Consider the following 26,104-nt stretch of genomic DNA (forward strand, 5'->3'; position numbering starts at 1 on the left):
ACTAATGTGGATCAGTGGTGAAATGTTATCATGAATCAAAGGCATGGTTTAGCCAGCGTTGTGCACCCAGTGTTCTAAGAGAGACTAAGAGGTTGTCACCTGCCTGTGCTTTGAGGAGTTCAGCTCTTGTCTTCATGGCACTACACTGTAGCCTCTACATCTCCCACTTGGTGCCTCATTCTCTGCCCTTTATTGAAGGCTCTGGACAAGCATCTGTGACAGAGGGAGGTTGGAAATGTAAGGCTGTCAAAATTCTAGGAAACAGAGATGTTGCAGTTCACGGGTATCAGGGCCAGTGGTCAAAAGATGTGTTTTAGGGCCCTGAGTGGTAACTGGGGACCATCAATGTTGGAGACATTCTGAGACGAATGGATAGAAGAACTGAAGGATGCTTCTATCCCCTCTCAACTCAGGATAAGTCCTGAACTGGGAAAGGATGGGGCTGAGACATTCGGGTACCATGTGGAACTCTAAGATCCCGCCATACCCCACCATTGGCAGGTCAGGTAGTGCTCAAGGATGCTGAGCTGAAAGGGTCTCTAGAAACCGTTCTGGGCCACTGTCCCTGAAACCGGACAGAGGAAAGATATTGCCCTAGAGTCATAAAAGAGGGAATGTTAAAAAGCAACCAAAGATCAATCGTGGGTCCTTCTTCATTGCTAGAGGTATCTTTGATTATGCTCAGCTTGAACTTAACCTCTGGAACTGGTGGCCGTTACCACAGTACAGTTCCTGCATAGCCAGCCTCCCTCTTTCTGTCGGAGCTGCTGGCTGGGCCAGGCCACCTGCCTTGTGGGGTCGGACTGTACAGAGCTCAGACTTGTGGCTCTGATTCAGCCCATGTCTGACTTAGGGCTCCTCTGGAACAAAGCTTTTGCTGGCTGGAGAACAATTGAAGGCTGAGAACACGCAGACACTCAGTTCCCAGGATGAAGGTAGAATGGGTGGAGGATTGATGGGTGAAAAACACTTGCCATTACCTGGTTAGCTCAGAGCATCTTCCTGACTTGTGTTCCAGTTGGTCACTAACAAGAGGACAGCATTAATCCAGAACCCACCTGTGAAGGCTGAATATTTTTTTATTGCTTGCAACATCTTCCTTTCAAAGGTGCTATCATATTTAATCTTTGGGAAACCCAGAGACATCCCCACTTTACAGAATTGAAAGCCAAAGTTCACATCCACAAAGTGGCTTCTGTGGTTTCAAAGCAAGTGAAGGGCAGACCAAGCTCTCCAGGCTGGGCTTCTAGACTCTGGGGACTACTCTTGTTTACATTTCCGAGCACTTTCAAGGGCCTGTGTGGTTAAGCGTCTTCAGGGGTGGTGCACCCTTTTGAGCCTCTCCTCTTTTGCAATGTGGTCTTGTTGCCTGTGCTTAGCCAGAAGTCAACATGCAGAGATCACCCTCAGGAGCTCCACAGTCCTTCCACGGTTGGGAGGTATAGGGACCTGGAATTGCTTCTTCCAGTTCTGCTTCTTCTTCTGATGGGAACTGCCTCTCAAAGCATGTAGACAGCAGGGCTGTGGTGTCCAGCAGGGTCTCTGCTCATGTGATCATCAATTCTTCCACCTTCTACCACATTTGCCCATTCTCAGCTGTGGTTCCTCCCTCCATCCATGTTTTAAATCCTGGAGAAGTTCCTAGGCTTAGCTGAGCTCCAAATGTCAAATGGTTCATTTTGCCTCTAGTCAGAGACAATGACCCCAGATATCAGGCAGCATTTTTTTTTTTTTTTTAGTTTTTGAGACACAGTTTCTCTATGTAGCCCTAGTTGTCCTGGAACTTTCCTGGTAGAGCAGGCTGACCTCAGACGCACAGAGATCTGCCTGCCTCTGCCTCCTGAATGCTGGGATTAAAGGCGTGTGCCACCACCACTCAGTTTTGTTGTTGTTGTTGTTGAGTTTTTGCTTTTAAATTCTACAGAGAAGCCACAAAGAGATAGCCAAGGGGGTGTGACTTCTGACTTGCTGTACATCTAGGATGCTCCATCAGGCCACTGAGCACTGTCTTTCAGAGACAGTGGGGCACTTGATTATTTGACAATAATCAAGTGTTCTACTATCGAATAATGAAGAGGCCCAAGGAACAGAGCCGGCCAGCTCCTTTGCCCTGCTAACTTCTCTGTCCCTCCTCTGCAGCTCAGACATTGACTTGCTCTGAGAAGAGGTTAGCAGAGCTGGAGATGAGGAAGACGAACCACAGGACCCAAAGGCTGTTTGTCTGGCTTTGCTCTTCTCTGTGGCGGGTTTGGAATCCCATGAGGAGGGCTCTGGCTTTCCTTGGTCTCAGAGGAAAACCGTGGAGCTAAAGATGCTGCTGTTGCCAGGTGATGAGAAAACAGACCCTCTGAGGCTCTCTGCTTCTGTAGTTAGGTTGCTGAGGCCAGTGACAGGTTGACAGGGCACCCCAGGGAAAGGGTGGGGACTGCTTTGTGAGTGAGCCAAGAGACCCAAGGCTGCTCGCAGTTAGCAAGAAGAGCAAGTCTTGACTACAGCTAGCTCAGGTGTTCAGGGGGCTCTCTAGGTGGCCTTAAGCCACTTTGATCCAGGAACCTGCATCCAACCTTCAGTCCCACTACCAGCAGGCAGCTGTTTCCCAGCTGCTGCTAGGCAGGCAATTTGATGCCTTTATCAGGCTGGAAACAAGACCCTGTCTCTTGGGTGCCTCCACAATGTCAGGTAAGGTGACAAGAAGGGGTTATGGAGGGGTGCTTCATCATGGGGCCAGGGAGGGGCTGCTGTGATGCAGCCATTTAGGGTACACACAGGGTTTCAGTGGCGACAGCTGTGCTGGCTTCTGAGCAGTCCCTGTCTAGCGACCCCGTGTTCAGGATGTCTATCCAGCAAAACAGGCTAGGCACCAGCTCTCACGTATAGGAGTAGCAGTCTGTATCGTGGGTGCTGGTGTAGGCGTCCTCACGGCCTGCCTTTAATCTAACCTCAGCCCTGCTGCTACATTAGAAACCACTGGGCCTTGTAATAAACCACATAGGTGTTGACCTGCTGGCAATTTGAGTCCAGAACCTCACCCCCATTCCAAGGTATAATAGCTACAGGGCAAGGCCTGGGGCGGGCGGGAGGTGTCAGGTGACGCACCTTTATCCTGCTGCCAGCCTGCTGTACAGCTCTGACATTTAAGCATCAACCTTTGTGTTACAGCAAGGCTCTTAACTGCAGATAGGGCTTGGGGTGGGGGGAGGGTAAAGAGACAAGGATCCCTGTGTCATGGATGAAGGCGTGGTGCAGGGCTTGCAAGCTCTCTGCCCCTAACCTTTGGGTCAGGACAATAAGAAGGCCAGGAGTGAGGCACTAGTACAGGCCTCTTAGATGGAGTTGACTGTGGGACAGCCCGGCTTCCTGGGGAGGCCCTATGCTCCAGGCAGCACTGCTGTGAGCTCTCTCTTGCATGTTTGGGGAAGACCTAGGGGAAGCAGTCCATTCTATCCGACAGTGCTGAATTCTTGACTATTCTATTTTGCCCAGGTCCACACAGAGTTCTTGTGCCCACTTTCTCCTTCTGGCAGAGTCAGATAAAAAGAAGGTGGCTCGGGTGCTTGCTTGCTGGGGAGGACTGATGGATACTAGAGCTCACATAAGTTCTCCAAACACTGTATTTACCAGAACCAGGTAGCTGCCACCTGCAATGCAGTCTGATGGTTATAAAAGAATCCCACAGAGTTGATGCTGTCTCTAAAACACATACTGCCTTGGCTTGTCCCGGCTTGTCCCTTAAACACGAAAGGGTGAGGGGTGGTAAGGAGAGGGGATTTGCTGTAGAGGGCCTGGCTCCTCTGCTGAGCCCCTAAGCATCCTCGGACAGTTCTCAGGTTCTTCTGGACCCAGCTTCTCCCTTTGCAATGTGGGTATAAATCTAACTTCCTGACATGACTGACAGTGAGTAAGACTCCGCAGAAACACCCCACCTGCTGGGTGCTGGGTGCCTTTCCACGCCCACCGGGACTTCATCTGGTCCCCTCCTGATCCCGTTGTTGTTTATAGTCCCCGTGGTTGATCTTTGTGGTCTGAAGGGTCTCAGAGGCTCTGGTGAGGGTGGGGCCCTCGGTGACTGTTCTTCCTAAGCAGATGTGCTGGCCTGGTTTCTGTGCTATCACCCGGTGTTCAGGTTCAGCAAGGGTTCTCTCCAAGGGCAGAAGAGAGCAGCCTGCTTTGTTCTGGATGCCTCAGGGACAACCACCTCTGTACACAAGTTTGCTGCTGCTGCTGCTGCTGATCTGCCCGCAAAAGACTTGGTGACTCTTTGATGGCTTTCCTGGGAACTCTGAACTCAGGAGCCTATAAATAGCGTTCTGGTGGTGCTTCCGGGACCTCTCTGCATTATTACTTCGATGTTGCATAACTTGGCATTCTTCTCTCACTTTCCCGCCCACTCACACCACTCTGCAAGTGCTTTGGAAGTTTCTCCTTGCTGTGATGCTGCCACTAGATAGAAGAGGCATTTTGGCAGTGGATGGAGCACAGGCCGTGACATCCTGCCACCTGGGTCCTGAATCCCACCTCTGTACACAAGTTGTTGACCACCGAGAGCCTCAGTTGTGTGTGTGTGTGTGTGTGTGTGTGTGTGTGAGAGAGAGAGAGAGAGAGAGAGAGAGAGAGAGAGAGAGAGAGAGAAAGAGAAAGAGAGAGAGACTAGTTTTCAATAAGTATTCCTCTTAATGAGTCCCAAATATGCATGCTCATGGCTGGAGCAGAATGCAGTCACTGTTAATTGTAATAATACTATTTTATTCAATCACAAAGTCACTGTTCAGGGGCTGGAGCCCCAGCTATGGACAAGGGGCAGAGTTCTTGTGCCCTTGAGCCTGTTTTTAATAATTGCTAAAACAATATTTGAATAGAATCTGGCAAGTACCAGGCATAGTAGATACTTGGAAATTATTCATTATTAACTGGTAAGAGCTTTGTAGAGCATCTGGCATGGATGTGACAGGACCCGACAGCTATTTTGATGGCTTCCTAGGCCCAGGAGTCTGACATCAGGAGGACAGACTATGGTCCAAGGACATCTGCAGAGAGTAGCCAGGGCAGCTAGGGGACCTGAGCTGAATGACATCAGTTGCTCTCTGAAGAGGAGGTAGCAAATGAAGGTCAGAGAAGCAAAGACAGACAGAAGGACAGAGCAAACATGGCCATTCAAGCCATCTTAAGGAAGAGGGCAAACAGGACCCTGAGGACAAATGGGAGTACTGCAGGGGCTGTCTTGGAGATTGTGATAGCTAGAAGCACTTCCTAGAAATGGGGAAGGGTGTCTGTGGGCAGGAGCCGGGCCGTCAGGAGTTTCTCAAGCAGATAGAGGTAGGCCTGGAAGTGGCGGCATCTACCATCCTTGGTTACTAGGCAGAGCCCCATCAGTGCTGGGGATGGGTAGGTGGGACAGAAGTGGGTGAGGCCACAGTCCTTCCAAACGCTGCCACTCATGTTTTTTCTATTCTGCTTATGGAAATCTGCACTGGGTTTCAGTGGGGCTTTGAAACCAGAACACACGGGGCCTCATAGGTCCTTCCTTGGGAGTCTGTGTTCTGGAACTGCTGGCTGCTGGCTTGCAACTTCTATTGTCTAAGACTAGTCTGCGGCCTGATTCACTGATAGTCCTCTTTCTTGAAACTTGCTAGGTAGCCTAGGCTGGTCTCAAATTCATGGAAATCCATCTGCCTCAGCTTCCAGAATGCTGGGATTACAGGTGTGAACCACCATGTCAGGCTTGGCTTTAAATCACTTTTCTCTCCTTAATGGTCTCATAGCGATATGGGTCATTTTTCCTGAGCAGACTGGCTGTGAAACTTTGTCCCAGCCTTCTTGAATGTTCGAACTGATCATGCCCAGGGGCTTCCTTCTGTGTGTGTTGCTCCCCTGAGCCCCTACTGCTGTTATCTTTGGCATCTTAGCGGGGGGCTGGAGTCTGCAGAACCCCTTGCCCTTCCTCTGTCCTCTGGTGTTAGCGTCTCCACTTCATGCAACTTTGCTATAGAGCCCAGCAGCATGGAGGTAGGGAAATGGGAGGGCCCAGTCCCACAGTAGATCAGGGTATACCATGTACTGGACTCATGGGTCTGCAGCCTGAGGCAGACTGGAGACCTCCAGGGTTTGGAGTCTCAGCTCTGCCTCTTAGAAGCTGAGTGACCCTTCAATTCATTTGGCTTCTCTGTGCCAGCTTCTCCTAATTTCCAAGTCCCAGAGAGTTGGCGTCATACTCAGAGGGAGACACTGCACATCAGGGGGACTCTTGAATGGCAGGGGCTGTATGCACTTCTTAATCAGATGAGAGATGAGAAGTCAGTTGCTGTGACTCTGTAGGACATCAGGGACTCTAGCTCCTCAGGATAGTCCAGTAGGGATGTCTCCGGTGTCAGTGTGGCAGTGGGACAAAGGTGCCCCAGTTACTTCCTTGATGAAGGTGCTATGGTTGCTCTCTTCTTGTTGGCCTCTGTGACTAAAGGAGGGCCATGTTCTACCTGGGATGAGGGGAGCAGTTTAGCCTGTCCCAGCTCCTTCCTTGCAGCCTTGCAACCCAGGGTCTAGATCATGGATCTTCTCCCAACCTTTCAGGGTCATTTTAGAACCTAGTCTATGGTGGACACTTAGGTTCCCAGATAAGCCGTGGAGAAACTAGTGCAGGCAGGCTGTAGTAGGAGAAACCAAGACCACAGCCGGCACACTAAGCATGGGGCATCTTTGCCCCACCAGCCAGGTGTGCAGCACACCCCATGACCGAAGACCCCTCTGCACCCTGGACAGGCCACTTCCTTCTGTCACCCACTTCCTCCAGAAAGTGTCTTCTCACCCGCCGCCTAAGAATTTCCATTTGCACGTGGCTTATACTAGAAGCTGGAAAGCATCCTGAGAGCCGGCAGGAGGAGAGGTGTTGCAGTTTTGAAATCTGTTTACCGGTTTCTCTGCTGCAATCCTGATGTTTAATCAGAGTGCCAGGCTGGGCGGTGCAGCTAAATACATACAGGGGGATTGCCACATTGTCTCTGCCAGACTCTCCCTTTTCCCGTTGCTGGGGTTTCCTAGCAGGCTCAGGCCTGTCCTTTTCTCACCCTCAGCTCCTGTTTGCAGGGGCAGAAATAGTTTTATCTCTGGTAGGATTGGGCACTTTTTTTTTTTTTTTTTAAGTTGGATTTGGTGAACTTTGCTTTCTATGTCAGATTAGAATCTGGTTACAAGGGATTCAGTTTTGGACCATTTTTCTGTCATTCATTCACTCCTCACTCACTGACAGACTGACTGACTGACTGGCTGGTAGACAGACTGACGACTCACTCCCCAGGTACATTTACATAGGGCCTATCCCGTTCTAGGTCTGTGTTGTCAGAGGTTAAGAAGATGGAGTCAGGCCGAAAGCTCATATTCTGGTGGTGGTTGGCTGAAGTCTATTTCAGGCACGGGGAGTTCACTGTCTTAGGAGTTACTGGGAAGTTGCAGTGTCTTATTAAGGGTGATGTTTGCATCTGGGCAAGATGGAAGGCTGAAGAGAATAAGTACTTAGAAAATCTGAGGCCTATGAAGATTCTCAGGCCTGAGGATGCAGGCCTCCAGCAGTCCTAGGGCTTTGGGAAGCTTGTCTGGAGTTTCTGAGCCCCGCGTGGGGTCTGTTTTCTCATCTCTCCCATCATTTCCTCCTCAGTTCCAGCTGCTTCCCATCCTGCTGCTCTCATTCCTGTCCAGTCTTCTCTAACCTGTGAGTCCTGGTTCTCTGGGCTCTCTACCCAGCCTCCCAGTGGCGTCTCAGTGAATTATCTCCGGTAGAGTGACTGCCTGATGACCTGACACTCTCTAGATATGTCTGCGCTCACCTCCCAGTACATTTTTAGGGTCCGATACTGATGAGGCAGGCTGTGCTACTGTACAAGGAATGGATACTGTGGGCTTGTCTGGGGGGAAACTTGGTCCTTTGGAGGGAGACCACTCAGTTGATGGCCACTGAGGCCTTTCTCCAGATGTGGCTTCTGAACAATGGATCAGGGGGAGACAGCATGCACCCTATAACCTCTCTGCTCCCTAAACATATTGCTCCAGCCATAACATGCTGCCCCTTGTTCTTACCCATCTCATGCAATTCCCTCTATATAGACATTAACCCTGACTTCTCTGTCTGAAGAGAGCTGGCTCATCCTTCCAGAAGTCCAAAGCAAGCACTTTTTCTTCTGGGATAGCATCCAGCCACCCTGGAGAGATCTACCCTTTTGGCTCAGAAGTGCCTTGTAATCTCTCTTTTGTGAACACCTCTGAGGCAGCAAATAGACATTGTCTCAACACCCCGACCCCTTGCCAAATAGCTGGTCAGTGGCCAGGGTGGATTATTTAAAAGTAGCTGGCTACCTGGAGCCACATTAACGTCAGGTTCTCTTCCCCGGGTACAGAGGGAACTGCAGAAGCAGACATGGAGAAAGAGCTTTCTTGGTACTTCACCAGGCTCTGTCTACTGCTCAGTTCTCAATTTGCTAGCCAAAAGCCAAGGATGACATCAACAGAGTGGAGGGCTTCTGGATTCTGTGCCTCAGTCTGTGGGGGTCTTCCACATGCTACCAGGCCCCTGTTACCAGTGGACTGGCCTCTTCATTTGCCACAGTCCTCCAGCCCAAGCCCACCAATTATTTGGGGGCTGTACTGATTGGCAAGAAAAAGAGGTAGTGGAGAGCACCTTGAAGGATTGAAACTAACCTTGGGTAGTAGTATCACCTTGCCTTGCTTGGGTATAATACCCTCATCTTTGGACCATGGTGTGCTTAGGACTTCCTGAGCAGTAATGAGTCCTGGCCAAGATGGCTACCCCGAAGTCCCAATGTTCCTTTTGGTTTCAGCTGCAGAGTACATATGACACCTGTCCAGGTCAGGCACTAGGCGCTTACTCTGCCCAGGTTGGTGGCCTGCTCTAGCTCTCCCTCGACATTATCAGTTGAATAAACATTGCTTAAAGGCTGCTCCATTGGGACTTTGACCAGCTCTGACAGAGAGAGGCAGGAGGACAGAGGGGAGAAGCAGGGAGAGCTAAGTGTAGCTTTGGATTACCCCATTCTCTCCTGTGGTCTGGGAGCTATGCTCATCCTGGCTTCATCAGTGGGAAGGAACAGATTGTTACACATGGGTAGCTTAGTGGTTTTCCCAGGGCCTGAGTCTGGCAATTCTCTTCTGCAGACTAGCTGCCATGTTGCCTGCCTCTGCTTTGTGACCCTTGGCCTGACCCTGCACTCACAGTGCCCCCTGCCTTCCCCCTTATCAGCAATACCCAGCTTTCATTCATTGCTGGCAATGGGCCAGTGTGAGATGTGGTCCTGGCTATCACTTCCTGAAGTGGGTTCCTTGTTAGTTACAGTTCTTACTTTTGCTCAGGCTTCCTGGTTTACAGAGCCTATTCACCCGTGTTGGTTTGCTTATCCTCGCCGCTCACCCTATGTGCATACCAAGGGTTTCATGGACCACACTGTTTTTTCTTCTACAGGGATGGGGGGATGAGTTGAGACTCAGTGAAATTAAAGTCTCAGGAGCTCACAGAGAGCCAGCCCCTTGGTCTTGGGTTGTACAACAGGTTTTGTTTTTGTTAGCTGCGTCAGAAATGGTACCCTTGTTAGCAGCTCCTCCAAGAGGCAACCCAGAGCTCCTCAGTGCCACTCAGGAGGCTGACACTGTTCCTTTCCTCCCCAATAATCCCCCCTGGATAATCTCTGCACAGGACTGCGTCTGACCAGGTATCAGGTAGTCCCAGCTCTGGTCCAGTATAGCCGAGTGGTCCTGCCACTCTGCCCTCAGCTGGACACTAGCTTTTTACTAGAGGATCATGGGAAGTATTTGGGTGTCGCATACCCTTCCCTTGGGCAGCTGCTTTCTCCAGCCCTTTCGTTTTAGTGCTTGAGCAATTGCCAAGGATTGGAGAATTGATTCTCCTGGCTCCCACCTGAGGCCCGGCGATGATCTCTTCCCTGTTCTGGTCCTCGGTTGTCCCCCTTAAAAGGACAAGCCAGCAGCAGAAGATGCTGGGGATACTCAATGGGGGAGCACTAAAGAGAAGAAGCAGAAGCCCCCCCAAACATCCCTGATTGTTTTGGGGCATCTCTTTACTGATTTCTTTAAAAAGTACAGGAGTCATTTTTCTCAGGGGGTGTCTGAGGGTCACCACGGCATCAAAGCAGCCCTTGCTTTGAAGAAACCATGGCGTGCTCCAGCAAACGTACCCCAGACAGTGTGCAAAACAACAAGCATGATTTGGAAGCGATTGGTGGACAAAGACAGCCCTGACGTCTATGCCCATCTTCAAGGATGGCTAATGATAGAGGGGGAGGAGAGCTGATGGGCACAAAGGGCTGGAAGTGGAGGCAATTCAGTTGTGACTTCTTTTTTAACCTGGAAGATGTCACAGCATCCTCAGTTGATGACCCCACAGGCTACTAGAAGAACCCTTTATGGACAGCTGCCCTCCCCAGCCCGGAGGGCTTTAGACTCACCATGCTGCTTTGCTAATCCTCCTAATGTTCTTACAGCCTGGAGCTGAGAACTGCAACCCAAGGCAGCGGGAGGGGTCCTCAAATGAGCCAGTAGGTCAGAAAGCCCTGGTCAGCACTGGTCAGAGGCAGCCCAAGTGCAAGGCTGGCCTTGCTCCCTGATGGCCAGCATTCTCTTCCTCCAGCAAGCCAGCGACCTCCTGCCACCGTGTCTTGGAGTGACTTGGGGACTCTGGTCAGTTCCTACAACTCAACAGGTGAAGTTGCCAAACTGGAATGATTATGAGTCTTGTAACCCGACACTCAGTTTTAAGGGCCGGGACAACACCTGGAGTCATTCATAGGCCTTAGAACAGGTGACACACCTAAGGCGTTACCAAAGCCTGCCCACTTGAACGCCTTCCATCCAACCAGGAGGGCAGGAGGGCGGGCATTGGCCGGGACTAGGTGATGGCAGGCAACTTTTTCTTTCTCTTTCCTCTCCGTCTCACTGTGGGGGTACCTACGTTTGGGGTTGCAGGAAGTTGGGAGAGTAGATTGCTGGCTTGTGTCAAGCAATGGGATTGAGGAGTTCATGTAGGTCTCTTCCCTAAAGAAGATGTGCGTTCTCTCATTCTCTGGACCCAGAGTGATGCTGTGGGGTGTGGGGCTAATGAGCTTTCTGCCGGTATCCCTTTCTAATAGTCGACTGTTTGGACGTCACCAGTGTGCTGCAGCTACAGCCAGCTCCTCTCCTCCACAGGCTCATTCCTGATTCTTGTCCTGACACATAGGACGGTTGGAACCGCATCCCGCCCAGCTCCCACCAGGGGCTGTACAAAGTGGAACCTTGGGATCAGACCATGAAGCTGGAAGAGACCTGGTCACTGAAGGACTCTCTGAGGCAAAATCTACCATCACATACAAGTTAAAAATGTAGATTGTGTTCTGTTTCACAGCTGATTCTCCCAGGAGAACAGTCAGCTGTATGCCTTGGCTCTTTCATTTAGCAATGTGCTTCTGTGCGTCATCTCTTTCCCACAATAACCTCATGGAGAACATTTTGTTGTATTTGACCATTGTGGGTGATGAAGTTGTTTCGGACAGAAGGAAAGTGGTGGCTGGAGCCTGGGTCCTCTCCTACCGCCAATCAGGCTAATGGGCTGGTATTCTGACACTGCAGAGCATGGGAACGCTCTGGGTGTATAGTTGGGGTTGGATGGCCCACAGCTATGGTTAGTACTGAGTAGCCTTGGTTCCATCTGAGGCCAACCTATAGATCTTCAGGACTTGCCGAGTCCATACAGCTCTCACTCCTCCCCAACCCAGAGCAAAGACTTTTAGAGCAGGAAGTTTGGAGCAAGTTGAGATCTTGGAAGGGATGACTTCAGTAGACAGGGCCCTCCTTTTCAAAGAATTTCAGCGGTCAGGCGGTGAGGGACCAGTAGGCCACTTGTAGCTACATCTTCCTTGTTTGGTTCCTGTCTGTGCCAGGATAAACAACTAGCCTATGTTTCAGACAGCTGCAGGACTGCTGCAGGGTAGGGCTGGTGGCGGGATGATTACTCAGCACTCTTGGCTCTGGCTTTGGCCCCAGCTCCCAGACGAGCCTGGGAACCAGTGCAGAGGCCTGGGAAGGAGGCACACAGGCAAGATTGGGTTGGCTGCTGTGATTCTCAAGGGTGGAAAACGCACAGCTTAGAGATGGAGGCACTGTGGACTGCAGGAAACAGGCCTGCCTTTTCCAGGTGCCTGGTGCAAACAGCTAAGTCATAACTCCATCTTCTGTGGGAGGTCTCAGCCTTTTCTGAGGTTGGGGTGGGGTATAGGATTTCTTGTAGCTCAGACTGGTCTCTAACTCACTGTTTTAGTCCAGGATGATATGAACTTCAGGTCTCCTTGCCTCTAGCTCTTGCATACTGAGAATAAGGTGTGCATCATAACTTTTGGTTTCTGTGGTGCTGGAGATTAAACCCAGGGCTTTGGGAGTACTAGGTAAGCCCCCTCTCTCTACCAAGAGAACTACACCCCCAGCCTCCACCTCTCCCCTTAGATTTTCTGCTCGCCCTTCTCATTTTCTCTCTCACCTTCGACTCCTTATTTGTCCTTTCCCCTCCCTTTTAACAGGTTTTCCTCTCCCTTCTCCTTTTCCCTCTCTCCCAAGTGTGTCAAGTTCGGAGACAGAGTCACTGGGAAGCTTGAGCTTCTGTGCCCCTCACTTACATGACCCCTTCTAAGGCCGTTGTCTTCGTCAGGGTTTACTATTACTGTGAAGAGATACCATGACCCCGGCAACGCCCAGAAAGAAACCATTTAATTGGGGTGGCTCGCTTACAGTTTCAGAGGTTCAATCCATTATGATCATGACGGGGAACATGGCGACGTGCAGGCAGACGTGGTGCTGGAGCTGAGAGTGCTATGTCTTGCAGGCAACAGGAAGTCGACTGACTGTCACACTGAGTGAAGCTTGAGAAAAAGACCTCAAAGCCCGCCCCCACAGTGACACACTTCCTCCAACAAGACACACATACTCTAACAAGGCCACGCTTCCTAAAAGCGCCACTCCCTTTGGGGGCCATTTTCTTTCAAACCACCACAGCCATCTAGTGGGTTCCAGCAGTATATTTACATTGTCATATTTTTTGTAGACACCCCCCCACACAAACACCCCTTCAAGGTATATAAGCTTCAGTGGCTGAAGAGATGCCTTGGTTAAGAGTACACATCAGTTTTGCAGAGGACCCGAGTCTAGTTCCTAGCACCAATGTTGGGCAGCCCACAATCATCTGTGCTTTCAGCCTCCATGGGGTTCTGCATGTGCACCCTCAACACACACACAGAGTAAAATCAAGCCAAATATGGGTGAGGGCTCACATCTTTAATCCCAGCACTTGGGAGGCAGAGGCAGACAGATTTCTCTGACTTTGAGGCCAGTCTGGTCTACATAGCAAGTCCCAGGACAGCTTGAGCTACAACACAGTGAGAATCTATCTCAAAGAAAGAAAGAAACAAACAAAAAATAGCAATAAAAGTAAATGATGTATGTGTGTATGTACATATGTATGCATGCATGTATGTATGTATATGTATGGTGATATATTGTGTCCCCCAATATATTGTACATCCTAATAAACTTATCTGGGGTCAGAGAACAGAACAGCCACTAGATATAGAGGCTAGAAAATGGTGCCATACACGCCTTTAATCCTGGCATTCCAAAGGCAGAGATCCGTCTGGATCTCTGCAAGTTCAAAGCCACACTGGAAACAGCTAGGCATGGTAACAAGAGCCTTTAGTCCCCATAAGAGATGGCAGAAAGCAAAAAGTTATATAAGGTGTGAAAACCAGGAACTGCCTGGTTAAGCTTTCAGGCTTTCAGCAGCACAGTTCAGCTGAGAGGCATCCAGTCTGAGGAAACAGGATCAGCTGAGGAATTGGCAAGGTGAGGTGGCTGTGGCTTGTTCTGCTTCTCTGATCTTCCAGCATTCACCCCAATACCTTGCTCCAGGTTTATTTTCACTTAATAAGACCTTTTAAGATTTGTGCTACATATATGTGTGTGTGTATGAGTGTATGCGTATGTATATATGTATAAACATATGTATCTATGCTTCAAGTTTTACATAACCTGCATTATCTTTGTCCAAGAGCATGGCCTTTGGTAGCCTGGAGTCCTTACCTCCTAATCTCAATCACTTTTTGTGACTGTGGGCATTTTGTTTAATTCTGAGTTCTAGCTTCATGAAGGACTGGCCCCATAAGTTTAATGAGACGATCCAGGTGATGTTTCTGCTCCCTGGTGGAGAACTGGTGAATGGAGCTGTCATCCCCCTTCCTTTGAATACAGCTCCTACGCTAAGTGCAGGGCTAGGGGAGAAGCATCAGGCCTGAGCGCACCTGCCTTGGTCTGTTGCAGGAGATAGGACACAATCATAAATCATGCTAACTTTAATTCCAGATGACCTGAGAACTCCTTGGGGATATGGAGACTCTTTCTCAGCTTCCACTATCCACTCCCTCTCTGCATTTCTCTTTCCATCCTTGCCCTCTGCCCCCCTTCCCCATGCCTTTGTTCTGCCCCAGTTTATAGAACTACATCTTATTTGATAATAGTTTCCACCTGTGCATTTGAGTCTTAATATCAGCTATCACCCATCCTTCCATCTACCCGTACTCAACTATCAGTCCATTCACACTCACTACCCACCCACCCAAGAGATGTTTCCTATGGAGTTATCAGTGTGGTTAGACATTGTGGTTGGGGAACATAGACAGGCTCCCTCTCAAAGAGTTTAGTCAGCCCTCCTCCTATGCTTTCCCTGTTAAAACAGGACCTTCAAACACTGTTAGAGCAAGCCTTCTAGCCACTTAAGGCATAATCAAGCTGTGCCCTTGAGAATTTGGCAGAAACATAGAATCTTGCACTCCATCCCCCCACATACTCACCCCCCACCTACTCACCCCCAACTACTCACCCCCACCTACTCACCCTCCACCTACTCACCCCCAACTACTCACCCCCACCCTACTCACCCTCCACCTACTTACCCCCACCCATACTCACCCCCCACATACTCACCCCCCACATACTCACCCCCACCTACTCACCCCCACCTATACTCACCCCCCACATACTCACCCTCCACCTACTTACCCCACCTATACTCACCCCCCACATACTCACCCCCCACATACTCACCCCCACCTATACTCACCCCCCACATACTCACCCCCACCTACTCACCCCCACCTACTCACCCTCCACCTACTTACCCCCACCTATACTCACCCCCCACATACTCACCCCCCACATACTCACCCCCACCTATACTCACCCCCACATACTCACCCCCACCTACTCACCCCCCACCTACTCACCCTCCACCACTCACCCCCACCTTACTCACCCCCCACCTACTCACCCCCCACCTATACTCACCCCCACCATACTCACCCCCCACATACTCACCCCCCACCTACTCACCCCCCACCTACTCACCCCCAACTACTCACCCCCACCTACTCACCCTCCCACCTACTCACCCCCACCTATACTCACCCCCCACATACTCACCCCCTACTATTCACCTCCTGTAGATGGAAATTTCTCCAGTCCTGCCTTGCCCAGCAGTCCGGACAAAATCTCTTCCACCCACTGTCCCACAGCTGCTTATAAAATAATTACTCAGAGGCTCATATTAATTATAAACTGTATGGCCTATGGCTTCAGCTTCTTACAAGCTAGCTCTTTCATCTTAAAACCCATTCCTATTAATCTATATGTTGCCACGTGGCTGTGGCATTGCCGGTCTGCTGGCATCTTGCTGTTCCTTTCGAAGTGGGCTGGCGTCTCCTCCCCACCCTTCTTCCCTCTGTATCTCCACTTGGATTTCCCACCTGGCTGCAAGCTTTCTTGCCATAGGTCAAAACAGCTTCATTTATTATCCAATGGGAACCACACATATTCACAGCATACAGAAAGACATCCCACAGCACCCCCCACCTACCCACCCCCACACACTCACCCGAGCCCACCTGTCAAGCCCTCTGGGTGAGGAATTGCCTGCCCCTGAGAGCTTGCTGCTGCTGGTCCATTTTCAGGCTCGGGGACAGAAAGCTGCTGTTGGTGGTGGAGTAAAGCTGAGATTAGAGTTAGAATGTGATCCTGCTCTCTGAACCGAATAATTTGATATCAGTTCAGTGACAGATTTGTTTGTCTGACCTTATTCACGAAATCAGGTGGAGAAATGCAGTGGGTGGGCAGGAGCTGGCAGTTCCCGTGGCACTCCTACCCATGCTGTGCAATGCCTGGAGCAGGGAGCAAGTGCATGTCCATCCTACAGGACAGCAAGACGAACCTACACTATGGAAAGGGGGTGCAAGCGAGGCTCTCCCTTGACTCCCCGACTTTCTAAGAAAATTGTCACTCTGGAATTTGAGGTTCCGGAGACATGGAACCTCAAGCATCTGGCCCAAAGATTCTCTAGTCACCTCTGTTGGTGAGGCGCCGACCTTTCTCTTGTGGCCCCTGATGATGGAGCAGCCACTCCTGTCCACATGTGTCCAATTTAAGGCTGTGGTCAGGAGTAGGGTGAAGACAAGGAGGGGCCCGTCAGAACGACAGGAGGCACAGCTGCTTTAGCTGAGCTACGGAGAGTGAAATATGGTCAATGCATCACACATGTTCCTCCACGCTGTGACCTTAGGCCTCCGTGTGATGTCACACTGATTCACTCAATGATATGAACGGTACCGCTGTCTGCATCTTACAAAAGAGCAAGCTGAAGCTTAGAGTTCAGGGCAGTGTGACCTAGGAGGCCCAGGCTTTTCTACTCAACCATGCACACACAGTTCATGGAGAGGTCTGTAGTGACCTCTGCAGCCCCTCAGGAACCTCTGAGAAGCCCCTCAGACCCCTGGAGCACCAGAACTCCATGTGAGCAACTGCATCTCAGGGAAAATGTTTCTGTCATGCCCATGTAACTTGGTACCAGGCTTAGTGAGAGAGTATTCTGCTAGCTGGCCATCTTCCCCTAAACTAGGCAAAGAACAAGTTTCAGATTGCTTCTGAGTCCAATCCCCTTTCATCTGTCTTTTGAGAATACTTTCTGACTTACTGCTGCAATGAAACACCATGACCAAAAAGCAAGTTGGGGAGGAAAGGGCTTGTTTGGCTTACACTTCCATATTGCTGTTTATTATTGAAGGATGTCAAGACAGGAACTCACATATGGCAGGAACTTGGAGGCAGGAGCTGATGTAGAGGCCATGGAGGGGTGCTGCTTATGGGCTTGCTCAGTTTGCTTTCTTATAGCAGCCAGGGCCACCAGCCCAGGGATGGCATCACTCACCACAGGCTGGACCTTCTTCTATTAATCACCAATTAAGAAAATGTGCTACAGGCGTGCCTACAGCCAGACCTTTGGGAAGCATATGTATATATTTGGTTTTTCAACACTGGGTTTCTCTGTGTAACCCTGCCTGCCTGTCCTGGAATGCCAGGCTGGCTCGAACACACAGAGATCCGCCTGCTTCTGCCTCCTGAGTGCTAGGATTAAAGGCGTGTGCCACAACCACCCATTCAGAAGAATCTTTTTAATCGAGGTCCCCTTCTCTCTGATGAATTTTTATGTCAAAAACTATCCAGGATTCTTCCTTTATTTTCTTCTTTTCTTTCTTTCTCATTGAGACAGAGTCTTGCTATGTACTTCAGAGTAGCTTCAAACTTACTATACAGTCTAGGCCAACCTTAAACTTGTAATCCTCCTGCCTCAGCCTTTCAGAGCGCTGAAATTACAGGGATGTCTCACCATGCCTGGCTAGTATTGCTCAATCTTATCTTGGGCAGCCCAACACATATAAGAGACATGGTGGGCCACCGGATTGGGAGATTTCACTTCCATGTGTGATAGTATGCCTGTGTGTAGATGTGAGTGCACATGTGTGTGCATGCCTGTGGAGGCCAGAGTGCAAAACTGAGTGTCTCCCTTAACTGTCTTCTCCCTTATTGTTTTGAAATAGGGTCTCTCACTGAACCTGGAGCTCAGTAATTTAGCTAGGCTGGATGGATAGAGAGCCACCGGGCTCTCCCTGTCTCTGCTGCTCCAGTCCTGGGATTACAGGCAAGCACTGCCGGGCCTTGCTTTTGTGTGGGTATTGGAGACAGAACTCAGGTCTTCACACTGCTCATGCAGTTTGCTGATGGAGTCATCTCCCCACTCTCCAGTCTCAGTTTCTACTTTTTCTTCCGCCGTGTTGAGTACTGGAGACTGCAAACAGGAAGGACTTTGTGACTGAGTTAAAAAAGAAAATCTGGTTAGAAAGCAAATTATTTTGTTCTGCTTATTTCCTCATGACCCACACATGTACAGTACATACATGGAATAACCTTCATGCACAGTTAAATCTGAGCCTCACAGACGGCTCCATTGTCTGCCAGCTACTGCACCTTGGGCAAGCTACTTAATCTCTCTGTACCCCTCTTTTTTCCTCTGTAATGTGGGGGACAGTAATAGGTCCTACCTACAGGACTGTTGTGATAAAATGCTTACAGAGATACCTAGAACATATTAAACATAGGCGGTGAGATGAAAATGAGCATTAAATGGCTCTTTCCCATCAAATGGACTTTTGATTAGACTTGTCATTGCAATCTGATTCTTTGTTCCTTCAATAGTCGTGACTTTTACCCAAGTTCCAGCCCCTTGGCCAGTTGTGTGGGTAGGGACAGGGTGCGTCTTTTTTTTTTTTTTTTTTTTTGGCTTCAGTTACCTGGGTGGTTCAGTAGCTCCACAGCTCAACCTGCTGTGGGATTGTATGATGTAACATCCCCCAGGAACGCAGACAGGAGGAGAGAGTCCCACATGGGGTAGAAGGATCTGACTTCTTTCCTATTTGTGACTGGGGGGAACTGAGAAGACCCTGGTGAGACTCACTGCCCGAGTCTCTGTGGGGCTGCTTCCGCCTGCCGCTGTGGCCTCTCCACATAGTCAGTGCATCATACGTGTTCCCAGGAGCTATGTATGCCCTTAAACCTGTGGGAGCTCTGTTTGGCTCGGTTGTGTGCTCCTTTTATTCTGCAGAGAGGTCCCACCCTAGCATTCCCAGGCATTTTGCTTTTGCAGGAGGTGGGGATCAGTTTTCTGTTCCAACTCTGCTGGAGGGAAACTGGGTGCAAGCAGGGGCCTGAGCCCAGGGAGTGGATGGTCCAGGTGAAAAGGGACTAATAGGACAACTCGCTGGGTTCTTTCTAGCCCTGGCCCTTATGATGTCACCAAATCCCGAGTCATAAAATGGACATACTCTAACCTTTTTCAGAGGGACTTTGGAAATGTGTTCTGAGGACACCTGCTCCCTATCTCCTCCAGGTAGCCAACATGCTGCTAGGGGACACAGCCTTGCAGAAGCCATGGGGTTGGAAAGAGGCTAAGGGTATTGGTGTTTTATCTGCCATGTGGAGGGAAGAAATAGCCCCCTGGTGAAGAAACACCTAGTTGCTTTATAGCCCCAAAGCACTTTCTCAACTTTGACTTTCTAAGCAACCCCAAATCATCAATGAGAGAATAAGGGCTCAGAGAAATTGAATCACTTGTCTAGGGTTCCACAGCTGGAACTGACCCTTTCACATGGCATTTTCTCTATCTTCTATTGGCAGCTCAGGGCATCCTTCTCCAGGGTTGTAGATGCCTGAAGTGGATTGAGTAGTGTCCCATAAAAATTCATGTCCATGCAGCTCCTCAGATTGTGACCTTGTTTTGAAGTAGTTCGTGCAGACATGATGACTTGAGATGAGGTCAGGCTGAAGCAGGATGACCCTGCTGTCCAACATGTCCTGTTTCCTATCAGAAAAGAAAGGACACAGACAGGCATTGGGGAGGGTATATGAAGACACTCAGGGAAGATGAGCATGTGAAGACAAGAACTGACAAAGAGTGATATCACAACAAGCCCGGGAGCATGTGTGGCTACCAGAAGCTGGGAGAGTCAAGGAAAGATCCTCCTATGCTTCAAGGTATCCCCAGAGTTCATGTGTTAGAACAGTGCGGGGGTGGGTATCCCCAGAGTTCATGTGTTAGAACAGTGTGGAGGTGGGTATCCCCAGAGTTCATGTGTTAGAACAGTGTGGAGGTGGGTATCCCCAGAGTTCATGTGTTAGAACAGTGTGGAGGTGGGTACCCCAAGAGTTCATGTGTTAGAACAGTGTAGGGTGGGTACCCCCAGAGTTCATGTGTTAGAACAGTGTAGAGGTGGGTACCCCCAGAGTTCATGTGTTAGAACAGTGCGGGGGTGGGTATCCCCAGAGTTCATGTGTTAGAACAGTGCGGGGGTGGGTATCCCCAGAGTTCATGTGTTAGAACAGTGTGGAGGTGGGTACCCCCAGAGTTCATGTGTTAGAACAGTGCGGGGGTGGGTATCCCCAGAGTTCATGTGTTAGAACAGTGTGGGGGTGAGTATCCCCAGAGTTCATGTGTTAGAACAGTGCGGGGGGTGGGTACCCCCAAGAGTTCATGTGTTAGAACAGTGTGGGGGTGGGTATTCCCAGAGTTCATGTGTTAGAACAGTATGGAGGCGGGCCTTTAGGAGATGATCATCCCAAGAGAGCTTATGAATGAATTAACACTGGTAATGTGGGAATGAGTTGATGGGCTCCTGGCAAGGTAAGTTTGGTTCTACCCTCTCTGTCGCTCCTGCATGCTTACTTGCCCTTTGTCTTAGTTAGGGTTTCTGTTGCTTTGAAGAGACACCATGACTATGGCAACTCTTATAAAGGAAAACATATAATTGGCTGGCTTACAGTTCAGAGGGTTAGTCCATTATCATCATGGTGGGACATGCCAGTGTGAAGGCAGACATGATGCTGGAGAAGTAGCTGAGAGTGGAGAAGAAGTTACATCTGCAGGCAACAGGAAGATAACTGAGACACTGGGCATGGCTTGAGCATGTATGAGACCTCAAAACCTGCCTACATGGTGACACATTCTTCCAACAAGGCCACACCTCCTCCAACAAAGCCACACCTCCTAACAGTGCCACTCCCTATGAGCTTATGGAGCCCAATTACATTCAAACTACCACACTCTTCCACTGTGTTCTGATGTAGTTCTGGAGGCCCTTGCCAGATACTGGTAATGTACTCCAGGACTTCCTGACATCCAGAGCTGTGACACAAGTGTCTATATAAGGACTACCCAGTGCTATCCTAGCCAGTGGCACTGTCAGGAGGAGGTAGAGGCTATAAAGAGGTGGGGCTTGGTTGGAAGTCGTCCTGTCCAAAGGGGAAAACTCTTGAAGGGGATATTAGGATCCTAGTCCCTTCCCTTTTCCTCCTTCTTTACTTTCTTTACTTTACGCCATCATACTGCTTTGTCACAACAATGGGACCCACCCAGCATGCACAGAAGCTCCTGAGATCAGGAACTGAATCAGGCCTTTCTATTTTGTAGTTTGGGCATGGCAGGTCTTTTGTTACAGTGACGGGAAGTAGACCGGCATGCCTGGTTTCAGCAGCCCATAATGGAGGGAGAGAGATTCTCTGCTAGACAGGGTGGAGAGTGCAGCCCTGGACACTGGATGCCACATATCTGGCCTCCAGATTTGTGAGACAGCTCATTCCTGTCAGTGTAAGCCACTCAGCTGTGGTGCTGTGAGCCTGAAGCTCTAGGAAGCGAAAGCAGAACCAGTGTGTCTCCTTGTTTCCTTCAGGGTCACTATATTCTATTTTCGCCATGACTGCACATACAGAGCATCTGAACCCTGGGCAGTCTGGGCTCTGTGCAGACCAGGGTTTCCATCTTTGCCCTGACTATATTTGTCATATTTATCAAACTCACCTGTCTGATCCTGTTTAGCTCTGGCTTTTATTCAGTGTAACTTCTACTACCTCAGATGCACCGAGAGAGTGCTTTGTTTGTGTGTGCACATGTGTGCAAGAGCAAGCCTGGACACAGGCATTTGGCTTTCAGGCTCCTCAGAGAATCTCTCAAGTCTATCTGCAGGGGGCTGGTGGTCTCTGGTCGGGGGTCAGGGGTCGTCCCAGGTCTTACTCTTGGCCTTCAATAGCAGCTTGGAACTTGAGCCCTGACGTCACAGAGCTTTCAAGAGGCAAAGGTATTGGTTTTTCTGCTTTTGTGTGAGGGAACCCTCTTGGATGAGGATCTTATCTTGCCCAGCCTGCCACCTATAGGAAAAAACAGAGCAAATAAGCAACCTACTATCCTAGGTGCACAATCTCTCATTATTTGTAGTTTCATATATTGAGCATATTAGAAAAGGCTGAATCATCCAGCAACAGCTGTGTGCATACTGGAGAGCCCCAGAAGCCATGTTGCTCAGTCTAAGAAGCTGAAAGCTTCAGAAAGAGGACCATGATGAAACTCTGGAGAGCTTCTGGAGGCAAGCGTACATTAAAAGGCTGATGCACACAGATGAGGGCAGCTTCTGTAGACACACGTGCTCAGGGAAAGCGAGGCTTGCATATGCTGGCTGTCTCCCTTCTCCATTCCCCACTTCTCCTATCCAGGTTCCTGCCTACTGAGTAGTGTCAGCTGCATTCAGAGACAGTCTTTTCTTCCTCAGTCCTATGCCAGCTGTTTCTGCAGATCTCACAGACTCACCTAAAGTGGACTTTACGAATAATCTAAGCATCTCTCAGTCCAGTCAAATTGGCAATCAAGACTGACCGGCACTCCAGTTTATAGTTTGTGCCGTTGGACCCAGACAGTCTGCACCAGGGTTCCTTGTTGTTTGTCCATGCACTGAAAGTGGGTGGAGGTGTGCACCATGCACGGGACAGGTAGGAAGTGGGTGGAGCAGAGAGTGTGAAGTGGGAAGAACACGTATTCAGTTAAAGTACCAGGCTAGTGATTCTCTTTGTCCGTTGTGTGCCACTGCAACAGAACACCCGAGGCTGGCTCATTTTAGAAAGAACAGAAAGTGGTCACCATCTGGAGGTTGAGAACTCTGATCTCTAGGAGTTGGTATCTGGTGAAAGCCTTTTTTGCTGTGTCATTCTGTGGTGGAAAGGGTGTGTACATTAGTTACTTTTCTCAACACTGTGACCAAGACACCCAAGAACACAATTTGAAGGAAGAACGGTTTTTTTTTTTCTTCTCATCCTTCTAGAGAGTTTAGACCATGGCAGCTTGGCTCTGTGTATCTGGGAGCATGGTGGCCAGAGCCTTTGGAGGATGAGTCTGTACATCTCACAGAGACAGAAGCAGAGAGAGAGGAAGGACCTGGGACCTGGCATAACCTTCAAAGGCATGTCCCCATTGACACAATTTCTCCAGCAAGGCCACATCTCCTAAAGTCTCCACTACTTCCCCAAAGGGCACCCCAGCTTGACATTAATCCATTTTATCCACCATCACAGGCTAGTCATTTCTCATCAGGCCTTGCCTCCCAGTGCTGACTAAGGATTATAGTCCCAGGATGTGATTTGGGGGGGGGGGACACTTGGGAGCCATAGCAGTATGTGGCTAAACTTGTCAAATAATTTCCAGGGACCCTCTGCAGGCCTCCCCAGAAGAGACCAGTACCTGGCCCCTAAATGGTGCTTCAGCAGTGACTATAAAAATTTAATTTCAAGTGCAGCTCTTGCCATAGAGAAACACAATTAGTAATACAAGGAACACAGTTAGTAATGAGACAGCAAGACCAGGTACAAGGAAGCTGCAGCAGTCCAGGTGAAAGATGGGAAAGGATGAAGATGAAGGCAGAGCGATGCCCTCAGCTTCCCTCTCTCTGCAGCCTGGTCCTGCTCTATGTGCTCAGTTTGCCTGGCTTTGTCTTAAGGACCTTGCACATGAAGTCTGTATGTTCCCATTTTCCAGACATGGGAGCTGAGGGATCTGTCCTCACACCACCAGCCTGTGCTTGGCAGGACAGCCCACAACACTGGCTTGGGGCAGTACGCTAGACTACTGGGCTGTTGAGATTTTGCTGATGTCAGCCATGGGGATGACTCAGGCTTCCATCTGGGTGATGGAGTCTGGACCATTAACAGATGAGTTCAGTGGTTGACCCCATTGGAGAGGAGAAGCTTTTAGACGGTCTGTGTCCAGGCCTTGGCACATCCTGCAGATGATCATTTATTGATAATGCTGGTGCCTCTGGCTTGACTGAGTGCTTTTGGCCACATAGTGATGCTTGGGGTGGGAGGGTAGTGGCTGCTGGCTTATGGATACCCCTTGGCCTCCACAGGGCTGCCAGAAGCACAGACACAGTGGTGCCAGGCAAAGGGGAACTCATTTCTCTGCCCTAGGTCCTCTGAGTAGGCTTCATCTCCAGCCTGAAAGGCCATCAGTGAACACCACTCCATGAAGTCGATAGGCAGAGCCATTCTGGGTACTCCTCATGTCACCTCCCTTCCCCCACCTTTTCCTTCTGTCTTACCTAGCTATCTGCAGAAACAGTAGGCATAGGGCCAGAATGAAAGATCTTGAGTCTGACATCATCCAGATGTCCCTGGCCCTGCCCCCTGGCTCTGGGAGAGTTTTCCATTCAGCAAAAGTGTGCTGAGTGCCCAGAGTGTGATGGCTGCTGAAGATGGAAGGCTGGGGAAGGTACTTTCCCACCTCTGAAGCTCTGCAACAGGGAGTAGAGGGACCTAACAGAGACATCACAGGGTGATCCGCTGGTCAACACTAGGCTGAGAACAAACAGAGGCAGATACCCAGGCAGCTGCCCCAGGAGGGAACACTTGAACTGAGCTTATCAGCATGAGTTGGACTTTGTCAGGTGGGAAACTGGGCATAGTGGAGAGGAACACCCTCAGCCTAGACAGGGGGCGATGTATGTTTAGAGAATTTATGATTAATTCCAAAAGTACCAATTGAGCAACCTCTCTGGGGCAGCTTGTGCTAAGATTAGATAAACAGGGCCGGGAAACAGCTCAGCAGTTAAGAGCACTGGCTGCTCTTTCTGAGGTCCTGAATTACCAGTACCCACATGATAGCTCACAACCATTTCTGGGGAGATTTCGTCTACAGGGATCTGATGCCCTTTTTTTGGCCTCTGAGGGCACCAGGCACACAACTTGTCAAGGTGCACCGTGTAGTGTGGGGTTGAAGAAAGAAGGCACTCCCAAGATGAAATTTTAAGGCCTAAGTGGCAGCAGGAAGGTCCAGCCTCTTCCGATGGACTGAACCCCAAACAGCCATACAAAGGTGTATTTATTGAAAGTTATACAAAGTATTTCCTCATACCAAGGTTCCTAATCTCAATTTACTGTCTTACTGAAGGAGGGCATCGCATGCCTTCATGACTCTAGTCCTTTATTTTGTATCGTGTGCAATACACAATAACACAAGTGCCTCAGGTGTGCCTGAGGTGTCTTGTGACCAAAGTTATAGGATGGCTGCAAAGCCCCTTCAGCAAAAACAATCATTGTTTCCCACAAGGATTCTTCAAAGTCAAAGTATTTCTAAAAGAGCAGCTGTTCTTTCTAATATCTACCCCACACGGTGATCCTGTGGGTGAATTCCCACAGCATTTTCCCCCTTTTGTTTTAAGCGACTTTGACTATGTTGAAGATTCTGCAGCAGCACGCAGAGACAGCCTTTTCTCTTTCGTGCTCTTACATACTCTTATTACATAAGTCAGAATTCATTTGAGAGCCAACAAAACTATTATAATAAAAACAAGTATACCAGTTGCTAGAATAAGAAACTTATCACAATGATTCATAGGATTAAATGAAGCTATGGTATCTGCAAGGTGTTCCATGACATCCATTCCAGACACTTCAGGTGACTTCACTGAAAAGGTTTCCTAAATTTCTTGTTACAAATCATAAATCATTTGAGAAGCATTAGGGTGACTCAACAAATGTATTTTAACCATTTCCCAATCATACTTGCTTTCATTAAACTTTAAAGGTGTAATACAATAAGCTGTAACATTCTGATCACATTTTAACTTAATTTGCTCCTTTAAGGTCTCTAACTGACCTCCCCAAAGCAACACAGCTCGTGTCCAGTCAGCTATTTCACTAACTATGTCACTGTCTATCTTATTCTGTGGAGCCCAAAGTCTGCAGAACGCTGATGTCAGTCTCTAACAAATCCAGCAGTTTGAATTTCTTTATGAAGGGTCAGTCTGGCTGGTGCAGCAGCAGCAATGCAATAATTCCCATAACTATAATCGGTCCAATCATCCAACATGTTCTT

General features: G+C 49.4%; 1 protein-coding gene across 1 annotated transcript in view; it reads left to right on the forward strand.

Moving 5' to 3' along the window:
- The first annotated feature begins 2,646 nt into the window (after window positions 1-2,646).
- The window catches only part of Smim35 (small integral membrane protein 35), a 66,923-nt gene continuing 43,465 nt past the window's right edge, over window positions 2,647-26,104 (forward strand). Inside the window, exon 1 of the mRNA XM_036193334.1 lies at window positions 2,647-2,679. Within this exon, the coding sequence (XP_036049227.1) occupies window positions 2,673-2,679 (7 nt within the window). The 5' untranslated portion in view covers window positions 2,647-2,672. The remainder of the gene's footprint in view (window positions 2,680-26,104) is intronic.

The sequence above is a fragment of the Onychomys torridus genome, chromosome 7 (genome assembly GCF_903995425.1).
Source record: "Onychomys torridus chromosome 7, mOncTor1.1, whole genome shotgun sequence".
Classification (NCBI taxonomy): Eukaryota; Metazoa; Chordata; class Mammalia; order Rodentia; family Cricetidae; genus Onychomys; species Onychomys torridus.